We start from the raw sequence: 21,836 nt of genomic DNA, 5'->3' as shown, positions 1-21,836 counted from the left end.
GGTGAAACCTAAGGGCCCCGCCCCCAGTTGAGAATTCCTGAGGTGATTGCCAGTATCCCTCAAAGGTGTGCCTTGGTCCTGTAGTCTGTTCCCGGCGTGGACTTGGCCCCCAGAGAGTGGCTTGAAAGGCAGCGGGTGCACAACAGAGTGCTGCAGTGAAAGTAAAGCCCTCTCCCCCTGCAGCTGGTGTCCGTCCCGGCACACGATCGGTAAGCGCCGAGACCAGGTAAGCAGGAAACTTTAAATTTAGGTCTCCGGTCTCCGAGGCTCGAATTGCCGTACCAATTCTGTTCTTTCTTCTGTCGAGGTAAAAAAAAAAAAAAGGGAGCACAGATCGGGTTGAGCAGCCCTGATTGGATTAGGCCCCGATCTGGTGCAGGAATACACGTGGAGACCCTCGGGGGCGCTATCTTACATGCAGGGGGCATCGGCGCAATCTTCCTTTCTCGACCAGTGGTACGCATGTGGCACGCTGGGCGACCGATGCGCCTAAGTTGTGCGCGTCCGATACAGACGCGCACAGCTGCGTGCACAACTGAGCTGCAAGCACAACTGAGCACACAGCCGCGCTTACAACTACACGCGTGCATTGAAGCTCATTACATGTGCGCCTAGACATAGAGGCAATGGCACTGACGCCCAAGAAGGCCAGAAGGCACCCTTTGCACAGCCTGCCACATAAGAGCCGCACAGCCTGAACTGGCGTCCTGCCTATGTCAGCATAGGCAGGACGCCTATGCTGACATAGGCAGGACCAGGCTGACATAGGCAGGACCAGGCAGGACGCCTATGCTGACATATGCTGACATAGGCAGGACCAGGACCAGCTGACATAGGCAGGACCAGGCTTTGCCCCCCCCCCCCCCGGGGGGGGCAAAGCCTGGTCCCTCACTGTCTGAGGATGGGTCCAGAATTACTACATACGATAGCTCCCCAGATCTAATCAACTCCGAGATGGCTTCTCCACAAGAGGGCACCTCAGGGGCCCCTACTCCAACTCCCCCTGGAATTAGCATGGACCCAGGAACCACCTTCTGGTTAGAAGTTTTCCAAAAGCTGCAAGACTTCGTTCAAGCGCAATCAGCCCCGGCTGCATCCCGGGCTCAACCCCCCCCTGCTGGAAGCACAAGATCTTCCCAGCCCTACTCGGATGCCTCGAGACATGCCTCGCCTAACCAAGAATTTCCCTGACAGGGACCCGGACGCCTCAGGTGATGATGGCGGCTCCCTGGAAGAAGGAGAAATCCCTCCAAGCCTGGAACCATACCAAACCATGCTTCGCTTCTTCCACAGGGACAAATTACCAGCCCTTGTTTCCCAGATTCTGAAGACTCTGGTTATTTCAGGCACGGACCCTATGGCGGAATTAAGGAAGGACCCCATCCTGGTGTCCCTTCGTAAAGCCTCATGCTACTTCCCAATGATGGAAGCCATCCAGGAACTGATTGACCTAGAGTGGGATGCCCTAGAGGCCAGCTTTAAAGGGAGTCGTGCCTTGGAAGCCTTATAACCTCTGGAACCAGCGACCAAGGAATGCCTGCGTTTTCCGAAAGTGGACGCCATGGTTTATGCCGCCTCAAAGCGAACAATCATTCCCGTTGAGGGAGGGGCTGCATTGAAGGATACTCAGGATAGGCAATTGGAATCCATTCTTAAGCAGGCCTTCGACATAACAGCAATGATGCTGCAGATTGCTTCCTGCTGCGCACTGGTGGCACGTTCCTGCTTGCTCCTCTCAAGAGAGGCAAATAACTCTGGAATGTATACCGGTGAGATGATGGAACCTGCAGCAGCCTTCCTGATGGGCACAAGCTCAGATCTGGTACGTACCTCAGCCAGAGGAGTAGCATCAGTAGTGGCAGCCAGAAGACAACTACATTACCCAACCCACAAAAAATCATCAACCCTGGTACACGACTGAACTAAGATCCCTAAAAAATACCCTCAGGCAGCGAGAGAGAAGCTGGCGTAAAGCCCCCTCACCTCAACTCGCCTCAAGTTTCAAAACTACCCTTCACCAATACAGAATAACCACCCTCAAAACAAAAAGAGACTACTTTTCAGCTAAGATCCACCAATACATATACAACCCGAAAGCCCTTTTCAATTATGTTGCCAACCTCACCAAATCCTCTCAGCCCACTATCCCTGAGAATGATGCCTCCACTAAGAGCGAAGAAATCGCCCAGTATTTCCTCACAAAAATCACCAACATCCTCCGCAGATTTCAACACCCTTCTCCATCTACCTCCCCTTCCCCCTCCCTCCAACCTTCCCCTTCCCCCTCCCTCCAACCTTCCCCCACTTCACCCACCCTCCAAACCCTTGACCTGACTTCCGCTAAAGAAGTGGAATCTATTCTCAGAAAACTCAAACCAGCTTCCCACCCTTCAGACACCATTCCCACAAAATCCCTCCTCTCCATCCCGAATACTATATCCAAACCCATCGCAGACATCATAAACTTCTCCCTCTCTTCAGGCTCTGTCCCAGATGCTCTCAAACAAGCTATTGTCAAGCCCCTCCTAAAAAAACCAACACTAGACCCTAAAGACCCCGCTAACTTCCGCCCTATCTCTAACCTGCCCTTCCTATCCAAAATTATGGAAAAGATTGTAAACATCCAACTTACAGAATATCTAGAAAGCAACAACATTCTGCATCCAGCCCAATACGGCTTCCGTAAATACCTCAATACAGAAACCCTCCTGCTCTCCCTCACGGACCACTTACTCATAGGCATGGACCGAGGCAACTGTTACCTCCTCGCCCTACTCGACATCTCAGCTGCCTTTGATACCATCAACCACAACCTCCTCATCAACCGGCTATCCGAAATAGGCATCTCAGGCCTAGCCCTACTATGGTTTAAATCCTACTTATCTAACAGAAAGTTCTCCGTCAAGATAGGAAACGCCAACTCCACACTCTACCCCTTGTCTCAAGGTGTCCCACAAGGCTCCTCCCTCTCCTCCACCCTTTTCAACATTTATCTCACACCTCTATGTCAGCTCCTCACAGACCTCGGCCTCAAATTCTACCTCTATTCAGATGACGTTCAAATCGTCATTGCCATTCACAACTCTCTCTCAGATGCCCTTGCCTTCTGGAACACATGTCTTGCCAACATAAATGACTTCCTCACCAACATCCACCTCGCTCTAAACTCCTCCAAAACAGAGCTGCTCCTTATCTCTCCTCACCTCCCTCCCAAACCACCGATCTCCAACGATCCAGCTTTCAACGTCATAACACCCCAACTCACAGTAAGAGACCTTGGGGTTATCATAGATCAACAACTCAATCTCAAAAAACAGATCAACTCCATCCTCAAAGAAGGTTTCTTCAAGCTTCACATCCTGAAGAAACTCAGACCCCTCCTCCACTATCATGACTTCCGCACCGTCGTCCAAGCCACCCTTTCCTCAAAGCTGGACTACTGTAATGCCCTCTTCCTCGGCCTACCCTCCTCCACCACCAAGCCCTTACAAATGCTCCAGAATGCCATCGCCAGGGTCATCACCAACTCAAGGAAAGCTGATCACATTACCCCTATACTCAAAGAACTCCACTGGCTCCCCATCGCATCCCGAATTCTCTTCAAAATTCTAACCATAGTGCACAAGTCCATCCACTCGCACAATTCCAATTGGTTGGATGAACCCTTTCGTCCTATACGCACTGAACGACCCACTCGCACTGTCAACAAAGGCACCCTCTCCATTCCCCCTTTGAAAAAAGCCCACCTCTCCTCTACTAGGGACCGTGCACTATCCATTGCAGGCCCTAAACAATGGAACGCCCTCCCTACCACTCTCAGGCTAGAGCCATGTTACGCCAAGTTCAGAAAAAAACTTAAAACATGGCTCTTCCGACAAGCTTACCCTGATTAAGTACACTGACTTCCGCAAGTATCTTGCCTACGCCTTGTATATTCCTGTAAATAGTCCGTTGCAGTTTTATTTATTGCTTTAATTCCTCCACCTCCTGCTCTTTGTATACTCCTCCTTGTTCGCCCTCCCTGTTCATTGTAATTTCTGCCTTTAAAGTTACATTGTAAACCGGTATGATGTATGCATACTAATACCGGTATATAAAAGTTTTTAAATAAATAAATAAATAAACAACTATGGCTGTGGAATTGGTCTGCTTGATGCGACCTCTAAAGCGAATCTCACAAGAATGCCCTTTAAAGGATCTCTCTTGTTCGGAAGCAAATTAGAGAAGTTAGCCAGCAAGTGGGGCGAATCCCCAGTGCCTCGGCTACCGGAAGACAGAAGTAAAAGATCCCAGCGCCCCTCCTCCAGAAGAACCAGGGGCAGAGGTTCGCAATGCTTTTGCCCCTACAGGAACTCGCAGTTCCAGGCACCTCGTCCCTCTGGAAGGTCCCAGTCCAGACAGAGCAAGAGAAGAACAGACCCGGGGGCAGGCTCCAGCCATGCTCCCCAATGAGAATGGGCCGACCCATCCACAGGAAGAGGAAATAAGGGGCTGACTTGCTCTCTTCTACCAAAAATGGGTTGAGATCACGGCTGACAAATGGGTACTAAACATGATTCGAGAAGGTTACGCTCTGGAGTTCTACAGCATCCCTCAAGAAAAATTTGTCATCCTACCAATCCCACACCAAGAGACTGGCAGTGGAAGCCACTCTGATAAGACTACTCAGTCTGAAGGCAATAACTCTGGTTCCTATGCCCCAACAAAATACGTGGCGCTATTCCATCTATTTTATCGTTCCCAAGAAGAAAGGCTCATTCCGACCCATCTTGGATCTCAAGAACATCAACCGTCATCTGCGGATAGTACACTTCCGCATGGAGACTCTTCACTCTGTAATAATGGCAGTACAACCAGGAGAGTTCCTATCCTCCCTGGACCTCTCCGAAGTCTAGCTTCACATTCCAGTCCACCAGCGTTTTCTACACTTTGTGATACTGGGTCACCATTACCAGTTCTGAGCGCTACCCTTTGGCCGAGCAACAGCCCCCAGAACATTCTCCAAAACTATGGTGGTCGTGGCAGCAACACTGAGGAAGGAAGGGATCTTGGGTACATCCTTACTTGGACAACTGGCTGATCACGGCAAAGTCTACGAGAGACAGCTGGCAGGTAACCAACAGAGAGTCAGGAACCTACTGCAGGAGCTTGATTGGGTCGTGAACACGGGCAAGAGCAGCCTGCAGCCCTCTCAATCTCTAGAGCACCTGGGGGCCCGTTTCAACACCAAACAGAGCAAAGTCTTCCTCCCTCCCCCGAGGAAAAGGAAACTGATGGAACAATTACGACGACTGATGACCAATGCATACCCCATGTATGGGACTATCTTCAAGTCCTCGGCCTCATGGCATCAACCCTGGAAGGGCCCACATGTGACCGCTCCAGTGCTTCTTACTGTCACAATGGAACCCACTGTCCCAGGACTACTCAATTCACCTCCAGCTACCAGCAGAGGTACGATCTCAGCTTCAGTGGTGGCTACACCACTGAAGACCAACTAAGCAGAGGAGTAAGCCTATCTCCACCGAACTGGGTCTTGCTCACCACGGATGCGAGCCTACGAAGGTGGGGAGCCCACTGTCAGGAACTGACGGCCCAGGGACAATGGAACAAGGAAGAGGAGGGATGGAACATAAACCGCCTGGAAGCTCGAGCAGTCAGACTAGCTTACCTGTGATAGCCACAGACTCAGAGGCAAAGCAAATTGAGTAATGTCGGACAACGCTACAATGGTTACCTACATCAACCGCCAGGGTGGAGCCAGGAGCCAGCAGGTGTCTCTGGAGATAGACCCTCTCATGGCATGGGCGGAGATAAACCTACAAGGGATCTCAGCCTCCTACGTCGCAGGAAAAGACAACGTCTCAGCAGACTTCCTCAGCAGAGAGAGCCTGGACCCGGGGGAATGGATGCTGTCGACCACAGCCTCCCAGCCATGGATCTACTGGCCTCCTGTCTCAGTGCCCAAGTCCCCAGGTTCTTCAGCCGCAGAAGAGAGTCACACTCCCAAGGGATGGAAGCTCTCATCCAGACTTGGCCAGAGGAAGACTTACTGTACACCTCCCCCCCCCCCCATGGCCACTACTGGGCAAGGTCATCCGCAAGATAGAACATCACAGGGGACTAGTTCTCTAGTGGCCCCGGATTGGCCAAGATGCCCATTGTACGCAGACATGCAAAGACTTCTCTGTGCCTAAATCCACACAGGGACTTTCTCCAGCAGGGCCCGATTCATCATGAAGATCCATCTCGGTCCTCTCTTAAGTTTATGATTTTAATGCACCAAGCTTTTTTTTAGAAGCAGAGGCTGAATGGTAGGAGGAGGGACTTATACCAGCAAAGGTCCCCAGGCTATCAGGGGTGTTGGATCCCTCTAGGGGACAGTCAGGATGGACGGCTGTTAATTCCTCGGAGTCTTTAGCTTCTCATCTGCCAGACCCTGGGTCGCAGGACCTTCTCATTGGGAATGCAGACGGGGACATTGATGGGTCCACCCCAGACGAGTTGGACCAGATCATTAAAACGCTTGGAGAGAACAAGGTGCATAAATTGCCGGAAGATCGTCACTACGCGGACCCGGTTCAGAGGCCAACAGCTTTGTCGTCAGACTAGACCGGTGCCTCTCAGGACTCCCTCTTCGAGGTCGCAGTCCAGGTCTCATTCCTTTTGAGGCCGGAGACCGGCTCTGAACTCCTCTATGCACGGAGCTTCTGCTACATCTACCCAATGAAACGTTGCCGGTCCACTCTTCGGTTCCCAGGATAGGAAGACATCTTTCCCTCTTCTACGAGGAGTGGATCAAAATCACCTCAGACTGGTGGGTCTTGGATATTCTATGGCACGGTTACGCTTTAAAATTTGCTTGACCTTTCAGAGACAGGTTTGTCTTCTTTCCGTGCGGTCTTATCAAACAGTGGCAGTGCGACAAACACTGGATCGGCTCCTGGATTTGGGTGATTGCCGCAGTACACCGGGGAGAGTTCCTCACGTCCTTGGACTTGACGGAGGATTATCTTCATATCCCCATCCTGTAGGAGCATCAGCGCTTCCTCCGCTTCAGCATTTCCAGTTCCAGGCCCTGCCATTTGGCCTGGCGACTGTTCCTCGCACCTTCATCAAAGTTATGGTGGTGGTGGCGGTGGCCCTACGGAGGGAAGGAATTCTGGTCCATCCCTATTTGGACGACTGGCTCATCCGTGCGAAGTCCACGGATTTGTGCCAGCACTCAGTGGAAAGAATATTAATTCTCCTCCAGTCGCTAGGCTGCATTGTCAATTTTGCCAAGAGCAGCCTCACTCACAGTCACTCAACTTTTTGGGAGCTCATTTCGGCACCAAAGTGGGCACAGTCTCTTTGTTTGGATCGGGCCCAATCTCTCCTCTCTCAGGTTCAGTGCTTTCAGAACTTCCAACTTCCCACTGCTTGGGACTATCTCCAGGTGCTGCACTCCATGGCCTCCACTATAGATGTAGTGCCTTGGGCATTTCCCACATGCATCCCTTGCAAAGAGCATTACTCTCCCGTTGGAAGTCGGTGTTTTGGGAATTTCAGGCTCTTTTGCCACTATCATCTCTAGCCAAGGACAGCCTGACCTGGTGGGTCAACCTGGATCACTTGCTAAGAGTGGTGGACATAGAGGTTCCGCAGTGGGTGATCATTACGACAGACGCCAGCCTCGCTGGCTGGGGGGCTGTGTGCGGACGCCAGTCAACGTAGGGGCAGTGGACGCCAGTTCAGGCAGCGTGGCCCATCAACTGTTTGGAGACAAGAGCGGTTGTTCTGGCGCTGAAGCGCTTTCTGCCTCTAGTCCAAGGCCGAGCAGTCCGAATCCTCTCCAACAACGCAAAGACAGTGGCATACATAGCCGTCAGGGAGGGACAAGGAGTCTCCATGTCGCTCAGGAGACGAACAAGCTAATACCGTGGGCGGAACTCAATTTGTCCCATCTGGCGGTGTCTCACATTGCAGGCGTAGACAATGTTCAAGCGGACTTCTTATGTCGCCAACGCTTAGATCCCGGGGAGAGAGAGCTGTCCCAGGAAGCAGTGTCACTCCTCTTCACGCGATGGGGACTCTCCATCTCGCTCTAATGGCCACTCAAAGGAACGCAAAGGCTCCGCGCTTCTTCAGTCGCAGAAGAAGAACAAGATGCAGAGGGCGTCGATGCCTTAGTCCTCCCATGGCCGCGGGACCTCCTGTTCTACGTCTTTCCGCCTTGGCCCCTAGTGGGAAAGGTGCCCCGAAGAATAGAGTCACCAGGGGCCCAAGATCCTGGTAGCTCCGGAATGGCCTCGACGGCCGTGGTTTGCACACTTGGTCAACCCTAGCGGTGGACGGCCCGCTTCGACTGGGACATCTGCCGAACCTTCTCGGACACGGCCCAGTATTTTTCGACTAGGGAGATCGCTTCTGTCTAGCGGCCTGGCGTTTGAGCGGCGCTGGCTGAGAAGACTAGGGTACCCAGAGGCTATCTCCACTCTTCTCAAGGCTAGGAAGTTTTCCACCTCCATGTCCTATGTCCAGGTCTGGAAAGTTTTTGAGTCTTGGTGCCAGTCCACAAACTTTCTCCACGTCATGCGACAATATCCCAGATCTTATCTTTCTTGCAGCAAGGTCTGGAGATGGGATTAGCCTACAATTCCCACAGAGTACAGGTGGCAGCCCTTGGTGCCCTCCATCATCAGGATGGAACTACTCTTTCATCGCACCCTGACATAGTCCGGACCTTAAAGGGAATAAAGCATGTGAAGCCACCGATACACGATTTAGGTCCTTCGTGGAGCTTGAATTTGGTCCTTCGAATTCTAGGCGGTCCACCGTTTGAACCTCTGAAGAGAGCTAGCCTCAAGGACCTCCGCTCACAGAATTTCAGAGCTTCAAGCCTTGTCATGTAGAGAGCCTTATCTACGCTTCACGGATTCAGGGGTATCCCTGAATCCGTGAAGGACGACACCACCTTTGGTGGTGTCGTCCTTTCATTTGAATCAGTGAAGGACAACACCACCTTGTCCTTTCATTTGAATCAGTTGGTGGAGCTGCCGTCCTTCCAGGACGAGGATTCCAGAGAGCTTAGACACCTCAATGTCAAGTGCGTCCTCCTTCGATGTCTGGAGGCTACCAATGCTTCCGTTTATTGGATCACCTCTTGACCTCTGGAGTGGTCCCCAGAAGGGAAACAAGGCTTCTAAAACCACCATTGCCTGCTGGCTAAAGGAAGCAATTTCTACAGCGTACGTTGGCGCTGGATGTCCACCGCCAGACTGTATAAAGACTCATTCTCTCTGAATTTGAGCAGCCTCTCCGCAGGAGATTTGCAGAGCAGCTACCTGGAAGTCATTACACACATTCGCGTATCACTATCGCTTGAATCTTCAACCACCGATCGTGGACTCCTTTGGGGCTCAGGTCATTCGAGCTGGGCTATCAGTGGTCCACCCTACTTAGGGAAGCTTTGGTACATCCCACGGTCTGGACTGATCCTGGTACGTACAGGGAAAAGAAAAGTATTCCTTACCTGCTAATTTTCGTTCCTGTAGTACCATGGATCAGTCCAGACGCCCACCCTATGGATTGTTTGGGGTTCTTTGAGATATTCTTTCAGCTTGACTGTGTGATTATTTCAGGATCGGTTTGGGACTGATTAAGAGTTCAGGTTGCAAGTTTTTTGCTTAGACTTGTTTACAGTTTATATTCTATTTTGTATTGATCCATGATATTCTATTTTGTATTGATCCATGATATTCAATTTGTATTGATCCATCCAAGGTGTTTTTCCTTATTGCTTGGATATTCTTAATACGGAAGGTTTACAGAAGGCGTACCAGTTATGAGGAACCACCCTCTCAGTTTTTGCTCTGACTCCATCTGCTGGAAGGGGCCATAACTCATGGTCTGGACTGATCCATGGTACTACAGGAACGAAAATTAGCAGGTAAAGAATAATTTTCTTTTTACAATGAATAGCACAGAGAGCCCAGTGTGTATAATTTATAGTCCTTACTTGACAGTTCAGGTAGGTTGGAAAGACAGAGGGTCTCTGCCCGGGGGATTGTAAGGGAAAGTGTGGTCAAAGAGCCATGCCTTAGCTTTTTTCATGAAAGTGAGGTAACATGTCTTAAGGCATAGGGGTAGCACTACCTTGTTCCTTGTCTGTCTTTGAAGGAAAGAAAACTATAGATCTAGGAGTTATGATTTGAAATTCCAATTGGGTATTCTCAGGAACAGCACTGGGAAATATTTCATCACAGTAAAGGTGGAATGCTTGTTCAGAAGAGGTAATGAACACACAAACAATAATGGTATTCAAAAGTTATAGGATAAACACACAGAATCCCTAGTGGCTAAAAGATGGAAATGAAGAAAAGGGATAATCTGTTATCTGGGGTAACCTACACAGAGCAGCAGTTTATAGCCCAAGAAGGGAAACTGAGACCTAGCCTGGATTTTCGAACATTTAACAGGGGTCGTTCCAGGAGAAGTTCAAGATGCATGACCTCCACGCCATCCTACTTTTTATCCAACTGAGAGACTGGTTGTGTGCCCTGGATCTGAATGATGTGTATGCTTACATCCCCATCCATCCATCTCACTGGAAATACAGCAGATTCGTGGTGGAAACAGCTCACTACCAATTCAAGATTCTCCCCTTCGGCCTCTCCAAAGCCCTGTGGATCTTCATGAAATGGCAGCTGGTACCAGTGGCACACCTTTTTCATCAGGGAATTTGTGTTTCCCCTTATCTGGATGACTTGTTGATGACAGAGCTTCTCAATTGGGGGTTCTAGACTCCTTGCATAGGACTGTCTAGCTACTTCAGTCACTAGGTTTCATAGTTTCACTAGTATGAGTCTAGTCTCCACTCAGAAAACCAAGTTCATCAAGGAAAGTCTTCCTCTTGTTGAAAAAGACAATCTGCATATGAGCACTGGTCCAGAATATGCTGCAGTGGGATCAAATCCTGGCCCGAACAGTCCTGCTTGTCCTCATGCATATGGCTGCGGCAGTGCATGTGGTCCCCATAACTTGCCTGAATATGAGAGTTCTCCAGTGGGCACGCCACTCCCAGTGGGATCAGCTGTGTTGGCCCATGTCACATTCTTTTAAGGGTAACCCTGAAGATGAAAACCTCCCTCCACTGGTGGCTGAAACCAGTGGTCCTGAAAGTAGATTCACCTATTCAAGTTTTACCGCATTAGGTGACACTGGCAATGGATGCACCAGAAGGCAGAATGCACATGCTCCTTCCAGACTGAGACTTAGTCAACGTTGCATCATATGTTCCAAATCAACCTCTTAGAATTATGGGTTATTCGGCATGCATTATTCTCTCATCTTTAAGGAAAGTGAATTTTGACCCAAACCAGCAACCAAATGGTATTTTATTTATATGGAATATTTATTTCCCATACCCTGCAAAGTTCAGGATGGGTTACATAAAAATGTACATTTATTTATTTATTTATTTAACACTTTTTTATACCGACCTTCATAGTGATAACCATATCGGATCGGTTTACATAGAACAAGGATAACTGAAGCAATAAAGTGAATAACAATAACAATAAAGGAGAATAAGGTAAAGTTACATTTAACAAGGAGTAGAAACTTGGAAGCTAAATATAGCTGGAAGAAAAAAGGCAGGAAGTATTGTAACATAATAATGATAAAGGATGTGGGTTAAAGCTTAAGGTGCTTTAACCTAAAAGTGCCAGAGTCCATCTTTTGAGTAGATAGCAATCCATTTGTCTGGGAGGGGATAAATTTGTCTCAGTGGGAATAAAGGTGACTAGAGATTGTCTGGAGGGTCAGCAAAGGCTTGATGAAATAGCCACGTTTTGAGTTTTTTTCTGAACGTTGAGAGGCAGGGTTCTAATCTTAGGCCTGTGGGAATGTTATTCCAGATAGAAGGTCCTGCTATTGAAAAAGCTCGGATTTTGGTCGAGGAAAGGCGTGTGGCTTTAGTTGGGGGAAAATTCAGAGTACCTTTAAGAATATCTCTAATTGGTCTATTGGAGGAGTGTAATTTGAAGGGGATTTCGAGGTCGAGTTGGAGTTGATGATGAATGAATTTGTGAGCCAGGCCCCTGCTCCATTCCTGATGCTTGCACACAGTCTGCTGTATCCTTGCTGGTTGAGGCAAAGGGTATTTGGGAAAGGGGGGGGGGGGGTGCAGCTTATTGCAGGCAAGGGGGGTACAGGGTCCTGGATCCTCTGCTAGGAATCCCAGAATTTGGCAGTGGACTGTCATGGGAGCTTCCCTTTAAGCAGCCTACATTCCAGAGTCTCCAAGATGTTGGCGGATCGTCTCAGCAAAGATTTTTAGCTCCCTCGAGTATCTCCTAGACCAAGATGTGATGAACAGACTCTTCAACCTTTGGGGCCAACAGTCAATCTACCTTTTCACATGGGCATGCAATAGGAAAGTCGACAAATTCATTTCCTACACTTCCATTGTTAAGGATGGTGCAGAAAGATACTCAAGAAGCTGGCACACCTTGTCCTCATTGCCCAGGCATGTGTGGCTCTCTTATCTCATCATGTTGTCAGTTGCCAGAGGAACTGAACAAACTCTAACACAGATGGAGGGTTGTCTACGTGATCCGAGCCTCCTCTGCCTCAAATTGACAGTATGGATTTTGAGTACTCAGCAGTTCCCTTGTCAGTATTCAGAGGTTGAGAACATTGTGATTTTCCTCACCAAAATCACGATGTCCTCAACCTTTTTAGATAGTGGCGAGGAAATTACTGAGAATTCAACATCCATATCAGGCTAATACAGCCTGTTGAGAGAGAAAGCAAGTTTGTTTACCATAAACAGGGTTCTTTGTAGACAGCAGGATAAATTAGCTTTTCCTGAACATACCCAGATCAGTCCAGACAAGTGGGTTTTGCCTCCCTACCAGCAGATGGAGTCAGAGAAACAAAACTTTGAGGCACTGCTACATAAACAGAGTGCCACACACAGTCCCCTCAGTATTTCTCTGACTCCAGCAGATGGTAGAGGTGCAATCCTGTAGTCTGAGATTAAGAAAGAGAGAAAGTAGGAGGATTTCGCAGGAAGCTCCCTAAGGTGTTGGGCTCCTTGGTGGACCATGCCTCAGGTTGAGCCGGGCATGCAGGGGGTTGGAAAACCCCTGCCTTGTGCTCGCCCACATCGTGCCGAGGGCCCTGAAAGCCAAGGGACTGGTTTCCTCAGGGCCTCCGAGGCCTCTGTCTGCAAGGTCCTGGAGTCAGGGGAGTACCCCTGTGTGTTTTTTTTGCCTTTGTATCTGATTTTAAAGTAAAAAGAAAGAAAGAAAGGAGCAGAAAGGCAAACAGCTGGATGTCCCTTTGGACCACCAGGGATTGGTTCCAGATGACTATGGCACCAGGTATGGACCCGCATGTGGCTAAGGATGACCCGGATCCAGATGAAATATTGGAGGGGAATGATCCTCGAGTTGTCAGTTTTATTTAAGAAAGTGGAACAATGCCCTCTTATTCTCAAGGTCTTCTAGGAATTGAGAGTTAAAGTGACTCAGGAGTCAGATAGCGAGGTGGTTAGTCCATTCCTGGATGGGCTGAGGGCCCCCCCCAAGTGTCTTTCCCTTACCTGAGAAGATCAGGAAGTTGGGAAGCTATATCCCCTGATGGAAGATACTTTGGAGGTACCAAAGGTGGATACTGCACTGTCGGTGGTCACTTAAAAAACGACCATCCCGGTGGCAGGGGCTGCTGTTATGAAGGATGTGCAGGACCGCAAGTTGGAGATTTACCTAAAGTGGATGTTTGAGGTCCCCGCGCTCAGTCATTGGGCCACCGTGTGTGCCAGCTTGATGCAGAAGGCTTGTCTGTGTGGGATGCAGAAAGCACAGGATCCAGCTTCGACAGGAGATGGTGCCCTCCAGTCAGCTCATTTAGAGGCTGGGGTGGCTTATGGTAATGCTCTATTATTTGGTTCGCATGTCAGCTAGGAGCATAATCTCGGTGGTGGCGCCCCGCAGACTTTTGTGGTTGCACAATTGGTCAGCAGACGTGGTCGAAGACTGAGCGTGTAATCTCCTTTCAAAGGGAAGCTTCTCTTGTGGAAGGATTTGGATCAGCTATTGAAGACTTGGGGGAACCTAAGGGGAACAGGCTGCCTGAGGATAAGCACACTAGTAAGAAGGTGTTCCCACCTCAAACCCTGTTCAGGGATTCGAGGAGATTTTGGTCTGGTAGTACCACCTCCAAACACGACTGCGAAGCCGATGGGCAACTACCAGCAGTCCTTTTCTGGAGGCCGTAGAAGCTCCAGGGTTGATCTGGTCAAGGGGCCAGTGGTGGAAAGTCAACACAAGGAAGCCAGGGTGTCCCACTCCTGCATAGAATCCATAGGGGGCAGCTTGTCCAGCTTTTACATGGAGTGGACCAGGATTACCTCAGACCTTTGGGTGCTAGAGGTCATAAGAGATGGCTAAACTCTCAAATTTTTGTGCCTGGTTAGGGATGTCTTTCTTGAGTCTCACATGGTCTCTCTCAGCAAGCGAGAGGCTGTGTGTGGTGGTCGCTGCAAAGGTTACTGGATCTATGTGCCATAACACCCATGTTGCGGGAGGTACAAGGACAGGGCAGGTACTCCATTTACTTTTGTGGTTCCCAAGAAGGTGGATACTTTTCATCCCATTTTCAACCTGCGGAAGGTGAACAAAGCCCTTCAGGTGCTGTGTTTTCGTATGGGGACACTGCGCACGGTTGTAGCAGCAGTCCGCAAAGGAGAGTTCCTGGAGTCCCTGGACTTGACGGCGGCGTGTCTTCATACTCTGATTTGAATGGACCATCTGAAGTTTCTTCGTTTCATAGGGCTAGGTCAGCATTTTCAGTTTTGGGTCCTTCCTTTCAGGCTGGCGGCATGGCCACCAACCTTCCCCAAGATAATGATGGTGGTAGCTGTGGCCCTACGCAAGGAAGGAGTTCTGATTCATCCGTATCTGGACGATTGGCTAATTCGAGCAAAGTTGGAGGAGGAGTGCGAGAGGTAGCTTCAGTGGTGATGAAAACCTTGCAATCACTAGGTTGGGTCATAATATGTCAAAAAGCCATCTGGTTCCGACCCAGTCCTTGGAGTATTAGGGGGCTCTATTCGATTCTAGGAAGGGCAGGGTGTTCTTGTTGGAAGACTGAGTGAGTAGGTTGCAGGCACAGGTGACACGCCTGCTTCGTCTTATGTTGCCAACGGCTTGGGATTATGTTCAAGTTCTCGGTTCTATGGCATCCACGTTAAATTTGATTCCATGGGCATTTGTGTATATGAGACCTCCCTGCAGCGCGCTTTGTTGACCTGGTGGGGCTCGTTGTCGGGACAATATCATCTGCCGTTGCCCTTCTGCGAGAATCCAGGTCTACTCTCTATTGGTGGCTGTCTCGGCGCAATATGATGAAGGGAATGGACCTGAAACCCCCGGCCTGTGTGGTGGTCACCACAGACACAGATTTGCGTGTTTTTGGACAATGTGACAACTGTGGCGTACATAAACCATCAAGGCGGGACGAATAGTCGGGCAGTAGCTCTGGAGGCATGGCATTTGTTAATATGAGCAGAGCACCATCTTGAGGGCATAGGGGCCTTGCATGTCACAGGGGCGGAAAACATACAGGCAGACTTCCTCAGCAGGCAGCAACTGGACCCAGGGGAATGGGAGTTGTCCCACAAGGCTTGGAACCACATTTGTGCTTGGGGAGTTTTCCAGCTGGGCCTCATTGCGACACGGTTCAACACAGGTTTCTCAGTCGCAAAAGAGAGGTTGGTTTGATGGGCCTGGATGCTCTACTGTTCCCTTGGTCGTTGGGGGTCCTGCTGTCCATGTTTCCTCCTCTGATCGGTCTAATTCGGAGGCGTATAGAGGTGCTTCCTGGTTCTGTGGTATTGGTAGTGCCCAAGTGGCTGCGGTGTTTGTGGTTTGTAGATCTGGTGCATCTGGCGGTGGTTGGATCCCTTCAGCTGGCTCATCTACCAAAGTTGCTGTGTTAGGGGCCTATATTTTTGTATCGAGAGGATCACTTTTGTCTCGTGGCTTGGCTTTTGAGAGGTGGTGGCTGTGCCTGGAAGGATATTTGGAGCAAGTTATATCCATGTTTCTCTAGGCTCGTTGACCTGCCACTTTGGCATATATTCAGGTCTGGAAGGCGTTTGAGTCTTAATGACTTTGGAGACAGGTGCATCCCCTATCAGTGGAGGTTCCTCTCATTTTGGAATTTGTGCAACAAAGCTTGTATAGGGGTCTCGCCTATAGTTGTATTCACGTTCAGGTGTCAGCTTTGGTCTCTCTTAGGGGCAAATGGCGAGGGAGGTTCTTGGGCTCTTGTACAGACTTGATTTGTTTCTTAAAAGCAGTCAAACATTTGCGACTTACAGTCCAGAAGTTATGCCCAATTTGGAGCCTTAATTTGGTCTTGCGAGTTTTGTGTGGGGCTACATTTGAGCCTTTAAGGAGAGCGACACTGAAGGCTTTGACTCTGAAGGCAGTATTCCTGGTGGCCTTCTGTTCGGCCAGACAGGTTTCGGAGTTACAGACCGTCTTGCAAGAAGCCCTTTCTGCTGATTTCCCATGTCGGGGTTTCCTTGCGGATGGTCTCTTTTTGGTCTAAGGTAGTGTCCTTTCATGTTAATCAATTGGTAGACCACCTGTCTTTTCCGGAGTGGTCTAAGGATTCCCCTAGGGGCAGGGAGCTGCATCTTTTTGGATGTGAGGAGAACTCTGTTGTGTTATCTGGAGCTGTTGAATAGTTCCGGCACTCTGATCACCTTTTTGTCCTATATGGGGGCAGGAAGAAGGGAGAGAAGGCCTCTAAGGCTACCATTTCCCATTGGCTGAAAGCGGCTATTTGCGCGGCCTATATTTGAAAGGGCCGTCAAGTTCCAGCGGGGCTGAAGGCGCACTCCACAAGATCGCTAGCCACTTCCTGGGCAGAATGTCAGTTTCTGTCGCCTCAGGAGATTTGTAGGGCTGCGGTGTGGTCCTTGTTGCATACTTTCACCAGACATTACCGCATGGACATGAGGGCGCAGGAAGAAGCATTCTTTGGTGAGACTGTTCTGCGTACGGGTCTTTCGGGTTCCCGCCCAGTCTAGGGGTGCTTTGGTACATCCCACTTGTCTGGACTGATCTGGGTATGTTCAGGAAAGGAAAATTGGTTCTTAAGCTGCTAATTTTCGTTCCTGTAATACCACAGATCAGTCCAGAGACCCATCCCATCACTGCCGAAAGACTGTTGGGTTTTTTTTTTGCCAACTGGTGGTTCAAGTTGGTTTGCCTTTCAGGGTATTTGGGTAGTTGTTGATCATGGTTTGGGTTTTTCAGATTTAGTTTTTGGGAGTGTTTTGGGCTTCAGTTTTTGGGGGTTTCCAACCCTATAGCTTTCCCTGTTAGCCCAAGAAAGGGGTTTTGGGGTTACATCTTGGCTTGAGTACAGGTCAATACTGAGGGGACTGCAGGTGGCACACTGAGTTATGTAGCAGTGCTTCAATGTTTGTTTCTCTGACTCCATCTGCTGGTAGGGAGGCAAAACCCACTTGTCTGGACTGATCTGTGATATTATAGGAACAACAATTAGCAGGTAAGAACCAATTTTCCTTTCTTAATCCCTGCCTGCTTCCCTGGAGTGTTGGCTACCTTGCCAGAGTTAATCTCTACAATTGACTGAGGGGCTCATGAGGTAGCACGTGCATGCAGGAACTCCCATGCATGCTCAGTAATAAAAATTTTGCTGAGCCAGAGAGAGATCTTTGTGTGACATCACCCCCATGTGTCATGACTACTTCATCCTAATGTCTATGGAGAACCCAGTTTATGGTAAGTCAACTTGTTTTAAGTTCTGCTAAATATCCAGCTAAAGTTATCAGGTTACCTTTTCCTGGAAAACTTTCCTGCTCAATGGTGTACTCAATATGGATCTCTCTAGCTCTATAATTTTTTTAAAACATCTGCTTATCAAGTATCTCATTTCAATAGACAGAACATGCCTTGTTCCATTAAGGTTTTTTATCATCCTTATCAGTGGTATCTTTATCTTTTTACTCCCCACTTACACAGAGAGAGGTTAGCAGTATATTTGTGCACAATGAAGTCAATATTGAAAGCCATATAGATGGATAACTCAAAGTTATCAGCGTAAATGGCAAGTTTTGCAGTATTTAGCCGCTTATCTGGCTATACAGAAAATTTTTTCACTCAACGCACAATTAAGCTCTGGAATTTGTTGCCAGAGGATGTGGTTAGTGCACTTAGTGTAGCTGGGTTTAAAAAGGGTATAGATAAGTTCTTGGAGGAGAAGCCCATTAACTGCTGTTAATCAAGTTGACTTAGGGAATAGCCACTGCTATTAATTGCATCAGTAGCATGGGATCTTCTTAGTGTTTGGGTAATTGCCAGGTTCTTATGGCCTGGTTTGGCCTCTGTTGGAAAAGGATGCTGAGCTTGATGGACCCTTGGTCTGACCCAACATGGCAATTTTTTATGTTCTTATGTTCTTAATTAGGTGGATAAAAAGATGTTCCAGGATATGCCAAAGTTATCTGGCTAACAGCCAAATTTTAGTTAAATCCAGCTGTTAGCTGGATAACCTGCCACTTAACTGGTTATTTTCAAAAGATATCTGGTTAAGTGGCAATCCTGTGTGTAAAAAAAAAAAAAAAAATTCATCCCACTGAATATCCAGGACAAGTTATTTCGCTGACTTTAGCTAGATAACTTGTCCACTAACAGACCTACTGAATATTGGCCTCATGTTTCTTGTGTTTTATTAATCTATTCTCTTCTTTTTTGTCCTTTTTTAGATTGTCTGAATCTGTTAATGAAGTGACTGGTAGCACTTTGTCTATGTGCAGTAAATCTGGTACTTCTCCACTTTCCTCCCCAAATGGAAAATTAACTATAGCAAGCCCAAAAAGGGGACAGAAACGGGAAGAAGGATGGAAAGAAGTTGTTAGAAGGTACATACAAATTTGAAAGTGCAAGATTGCTATGTTATTTTATACTTCATGCTGGTTTGTTTTTAGAAAACACTGAGCTTCTTCCGTCTCATGTACTGGAAATTAATGAATAAAATAGCTTGAGCCAAGCTAGGAGCTTTATCTTTTTTCTTAAGGCCAAAAGAATGCAAGCTGTGCAAAAAAAATAAAGTATAAACACCAAAATATTTGGTGCTCCCCATATCACAAGAAAATCAAATAAAATCCCATTCCAAGAGGGTGATACCTTAAAATAACATCACACTTTCTGAATTTCTTAAACTCAATTCCTGCTATTAACAAGCAATTTGTGTAAAAGATTTGTCGCCTTTGGAGTCAGCCTGTCATGACATATAAGGACTTTTGTTTTGAGTTTTTATTTTATTTTTTACTGGAATTTTAATTTTTATTATAATTTTTATTTATTTAGGTTTTTTATATACCGGCATTCATGAACAAGTCACATCATGCTGGTTTACATAGAAACAAGGGGTGCATAGAACAGTAGAACTAAACTGGTGCAAAGGGGAAGCAGTTACAAAAAACCGAGGGTAGAATAACTGGGAGAGAGAAAAAAGAGGAACATTGGGGAGTAAAATGAATTGTATGAGGATAAGATAAATAACTTAATGAATATTTACAGTAACATTGTTACAGGAGTAGGAGGTGGTTATGGGTTGTCCGGGAAGGCTTGTTGGCTTGAAGGCTTGTTGTTAATGAATAAAAGGGAGAAAATCAATGGGGAAAAAAACACTTTTTCCTATCAAAGTTCTCCTATTTTTGTTCATTATAATAAACACTGATAAATTATGGGAAAAATAACACAAATGAAAATGAAGGTCCCTGATTATATAGGATTGTGATGCACATTGGTCTATGACAGCACCAGAGGGATCAAGCTAGGAGTTGCCATGTCACCCAGGTCAATGCCATATCACCCAGGTCATTGCGAACAGGCTGATCCAGTTCTGGGATTTTCCCCTTTGCATGTATAAAGCTGTAGTTTTGATTTCCTCGAGAATAGTAGTACTACATTTCTATGCACACAATAGGGCAAAGCCAGGACTTGCTTAGCCTATTTGGGTTGATCCAGGGTGAAGTGGCAACCCCTAGATCAGGTAACAAGAGAATTGTCTTCTTAAGGAATATTCATTGTATAAACTGGCTTTTGTGTCTTGACACAAAATCTGACCAGCAAATTGAGGTTCTAATTAAGGAAGAGGTCTTCTAAAGATCAGAGGCGCATGTACATCCAAGTGAAAATGTCTGTCAGGCAGTAGAAGCTGAAACAAGTTGTGAGATGTATTTCTTCCCTAGAAATAAGGGCTCCCTGGTGCTGCTAGGTATATAGTATTTGTGGCAGTAGCTAGCAACAGAGCAATAATGTTGGTTCACTTGTACTCTTCTGTTGAATGGAGAACATGAATGCATCTGATTACTGCTACTTCAGATGCAAGATGAATGTTCAAAGGATCTCAAAGCTCATATTTCATGCAAGTTATCCCATAACTCCTCTGGCTATAAAACATTTATCATGCCAGAGAGGAGGCTGTAATCTGAATGGATAATAAGCCACTATTGATTTTGTAACAGAAGAGCTTTCTTTCAAGAATGCTGATAATTTATATAAGTGATGGGAGAAGGGCAAACATAAAATTGTGAGTGGGGGCATTCAGATTGTACCGCTTTTCATATGTGTTGAATAGTTTTTGCTGACTTGATTATTCCTAGGTCAAAAAAGGTTTCCGTTCCATCTACAGTAATTTCCAGAGTGATTGGAAGAGGTGGTTGTAACATCAATGCTATAAGGGAATTCACTGGAGCACATATAGATATTGACAAACAAAAGGATAAGACAGGGGACAGAATAATAACAATAAGGTAAGTCATGCATTGTTTTCTTCATATTTGTGGGTGTGACAGACCTTTGATAGAAATTGTTTTGGGGTATTTTGATAAAGGAGTGTTCCATTTCAATGTTAGTTGGAATTTAAAATTTTAGTTATTGTTTAGTCAAGTGCTACCCAGTAATACTTCTGAAATAAATTGTAAAACATTGCTGTAAGAGATAAAGGAATAGATATCGATGCATGCGTGTATATGGGCTCTGTTTTTCCCAATGGACAGCTGTACATTTGCTTTGTTCTCCAAGGACAAACAGGATGGTAATTCTCACACATGCGTGACAATCCATTGGAAACCCCTATGTGGAAAACTTATGTCAAAGTTTATATAACTTTAACTAGGCACACTGAGCATGCCCTATACCATGTGTCCACATGGGGACTTTCTCCAGTCTCTCTTTCAGCAGAGCTATAAGCATCACTGTGTAAGTGAGCTCACTTTGGCTGTTTTTTTGGCCTTGTGGAAAACTGTTTTTCTTGCGTTTTTTGTGGGGTTTTTCCCTCTTTGTTCCATCGCCAGATCCCTCTTGGTGCCTTCCCATAGTGTCTCCTAGTCAGGGTTTTCGTCAATTCCCCCTTGGCGGCAGTGCATCGGTGCCCACCATCCATCAACACCCCACTGCCATCATTTTCCGTTAGTGTCCCTTTTGTTTCGTCTGTCATGCCATGTCCAGATTTCGGCGATGTCCCTAGTGCCTGAGGGTCATATCCATTACAGATCTGCATGAGACATGTCATGCAATGCCCCCTAGGCAGAGGATACATCTAGGTTTCTTGCTTATGCGCCCAGATGACCCTGAAGTAATGTCTGCTTCGATTCAACAAGATGGAGCAACTCTTTGGGTTGAAGAAGTCTGAGCCATCGGCATCGAAAGACCAAGGAGCCGCACCGATGGACACCGAGCCATCGACATTGGCAGGACTGGCTCCATCGATATCTCTGGCAGACAGGGCCGCCGAAGACT

At 47.5% G+C, this 21,836-nt stretch overlaps 1 protein-coding gene across 6 annotated transcripts in view; it reads left to right on the top strand.

The window, feature by feature from the left end:
- ANKRD17 (ankyrin repeat domain 17) overlaps positions 1–21,836 on the top strand; it is a 488,939-nt gene that overhangs the window by 367,881 nt on the left and 99,222 nt on the right. For all 6 annotated transcript variants that reach the window (XM_029598806.1, XM_029598799.1, XM_029598782.1 and 3 more), the window contains exons 27-28: positions 18,794–18,949; positions 20,699–20,848. In XM_029598806.1, the coding sequence (XP_029454666.1) occupies positions 18,794–18,949; positions 20,699–20,848 (306 nt within the window). The remainder of the gene's footprint in view (positions 1–18,793; positions 18,950–20,698; positions 20,849–21,836) is intronic.

Source organism: Rhinatrema bivittatum, chromosome 1 (genome assembly GCF_901001135.1).
Source record: "Rhinatrema bivittatum chromosome 1, aRhiBiv1.1, whole genome shotgun sequence".
NCBI lineage: Eukaryota > Metazoa > Chordata > Amphibia > Gymnophiona > Rhinatrematidae > Rhinatrema > Rhinatrema bivittatum.
This window is presented reverse-complemented; position numbering and strand designations above follow the sequence as displayed.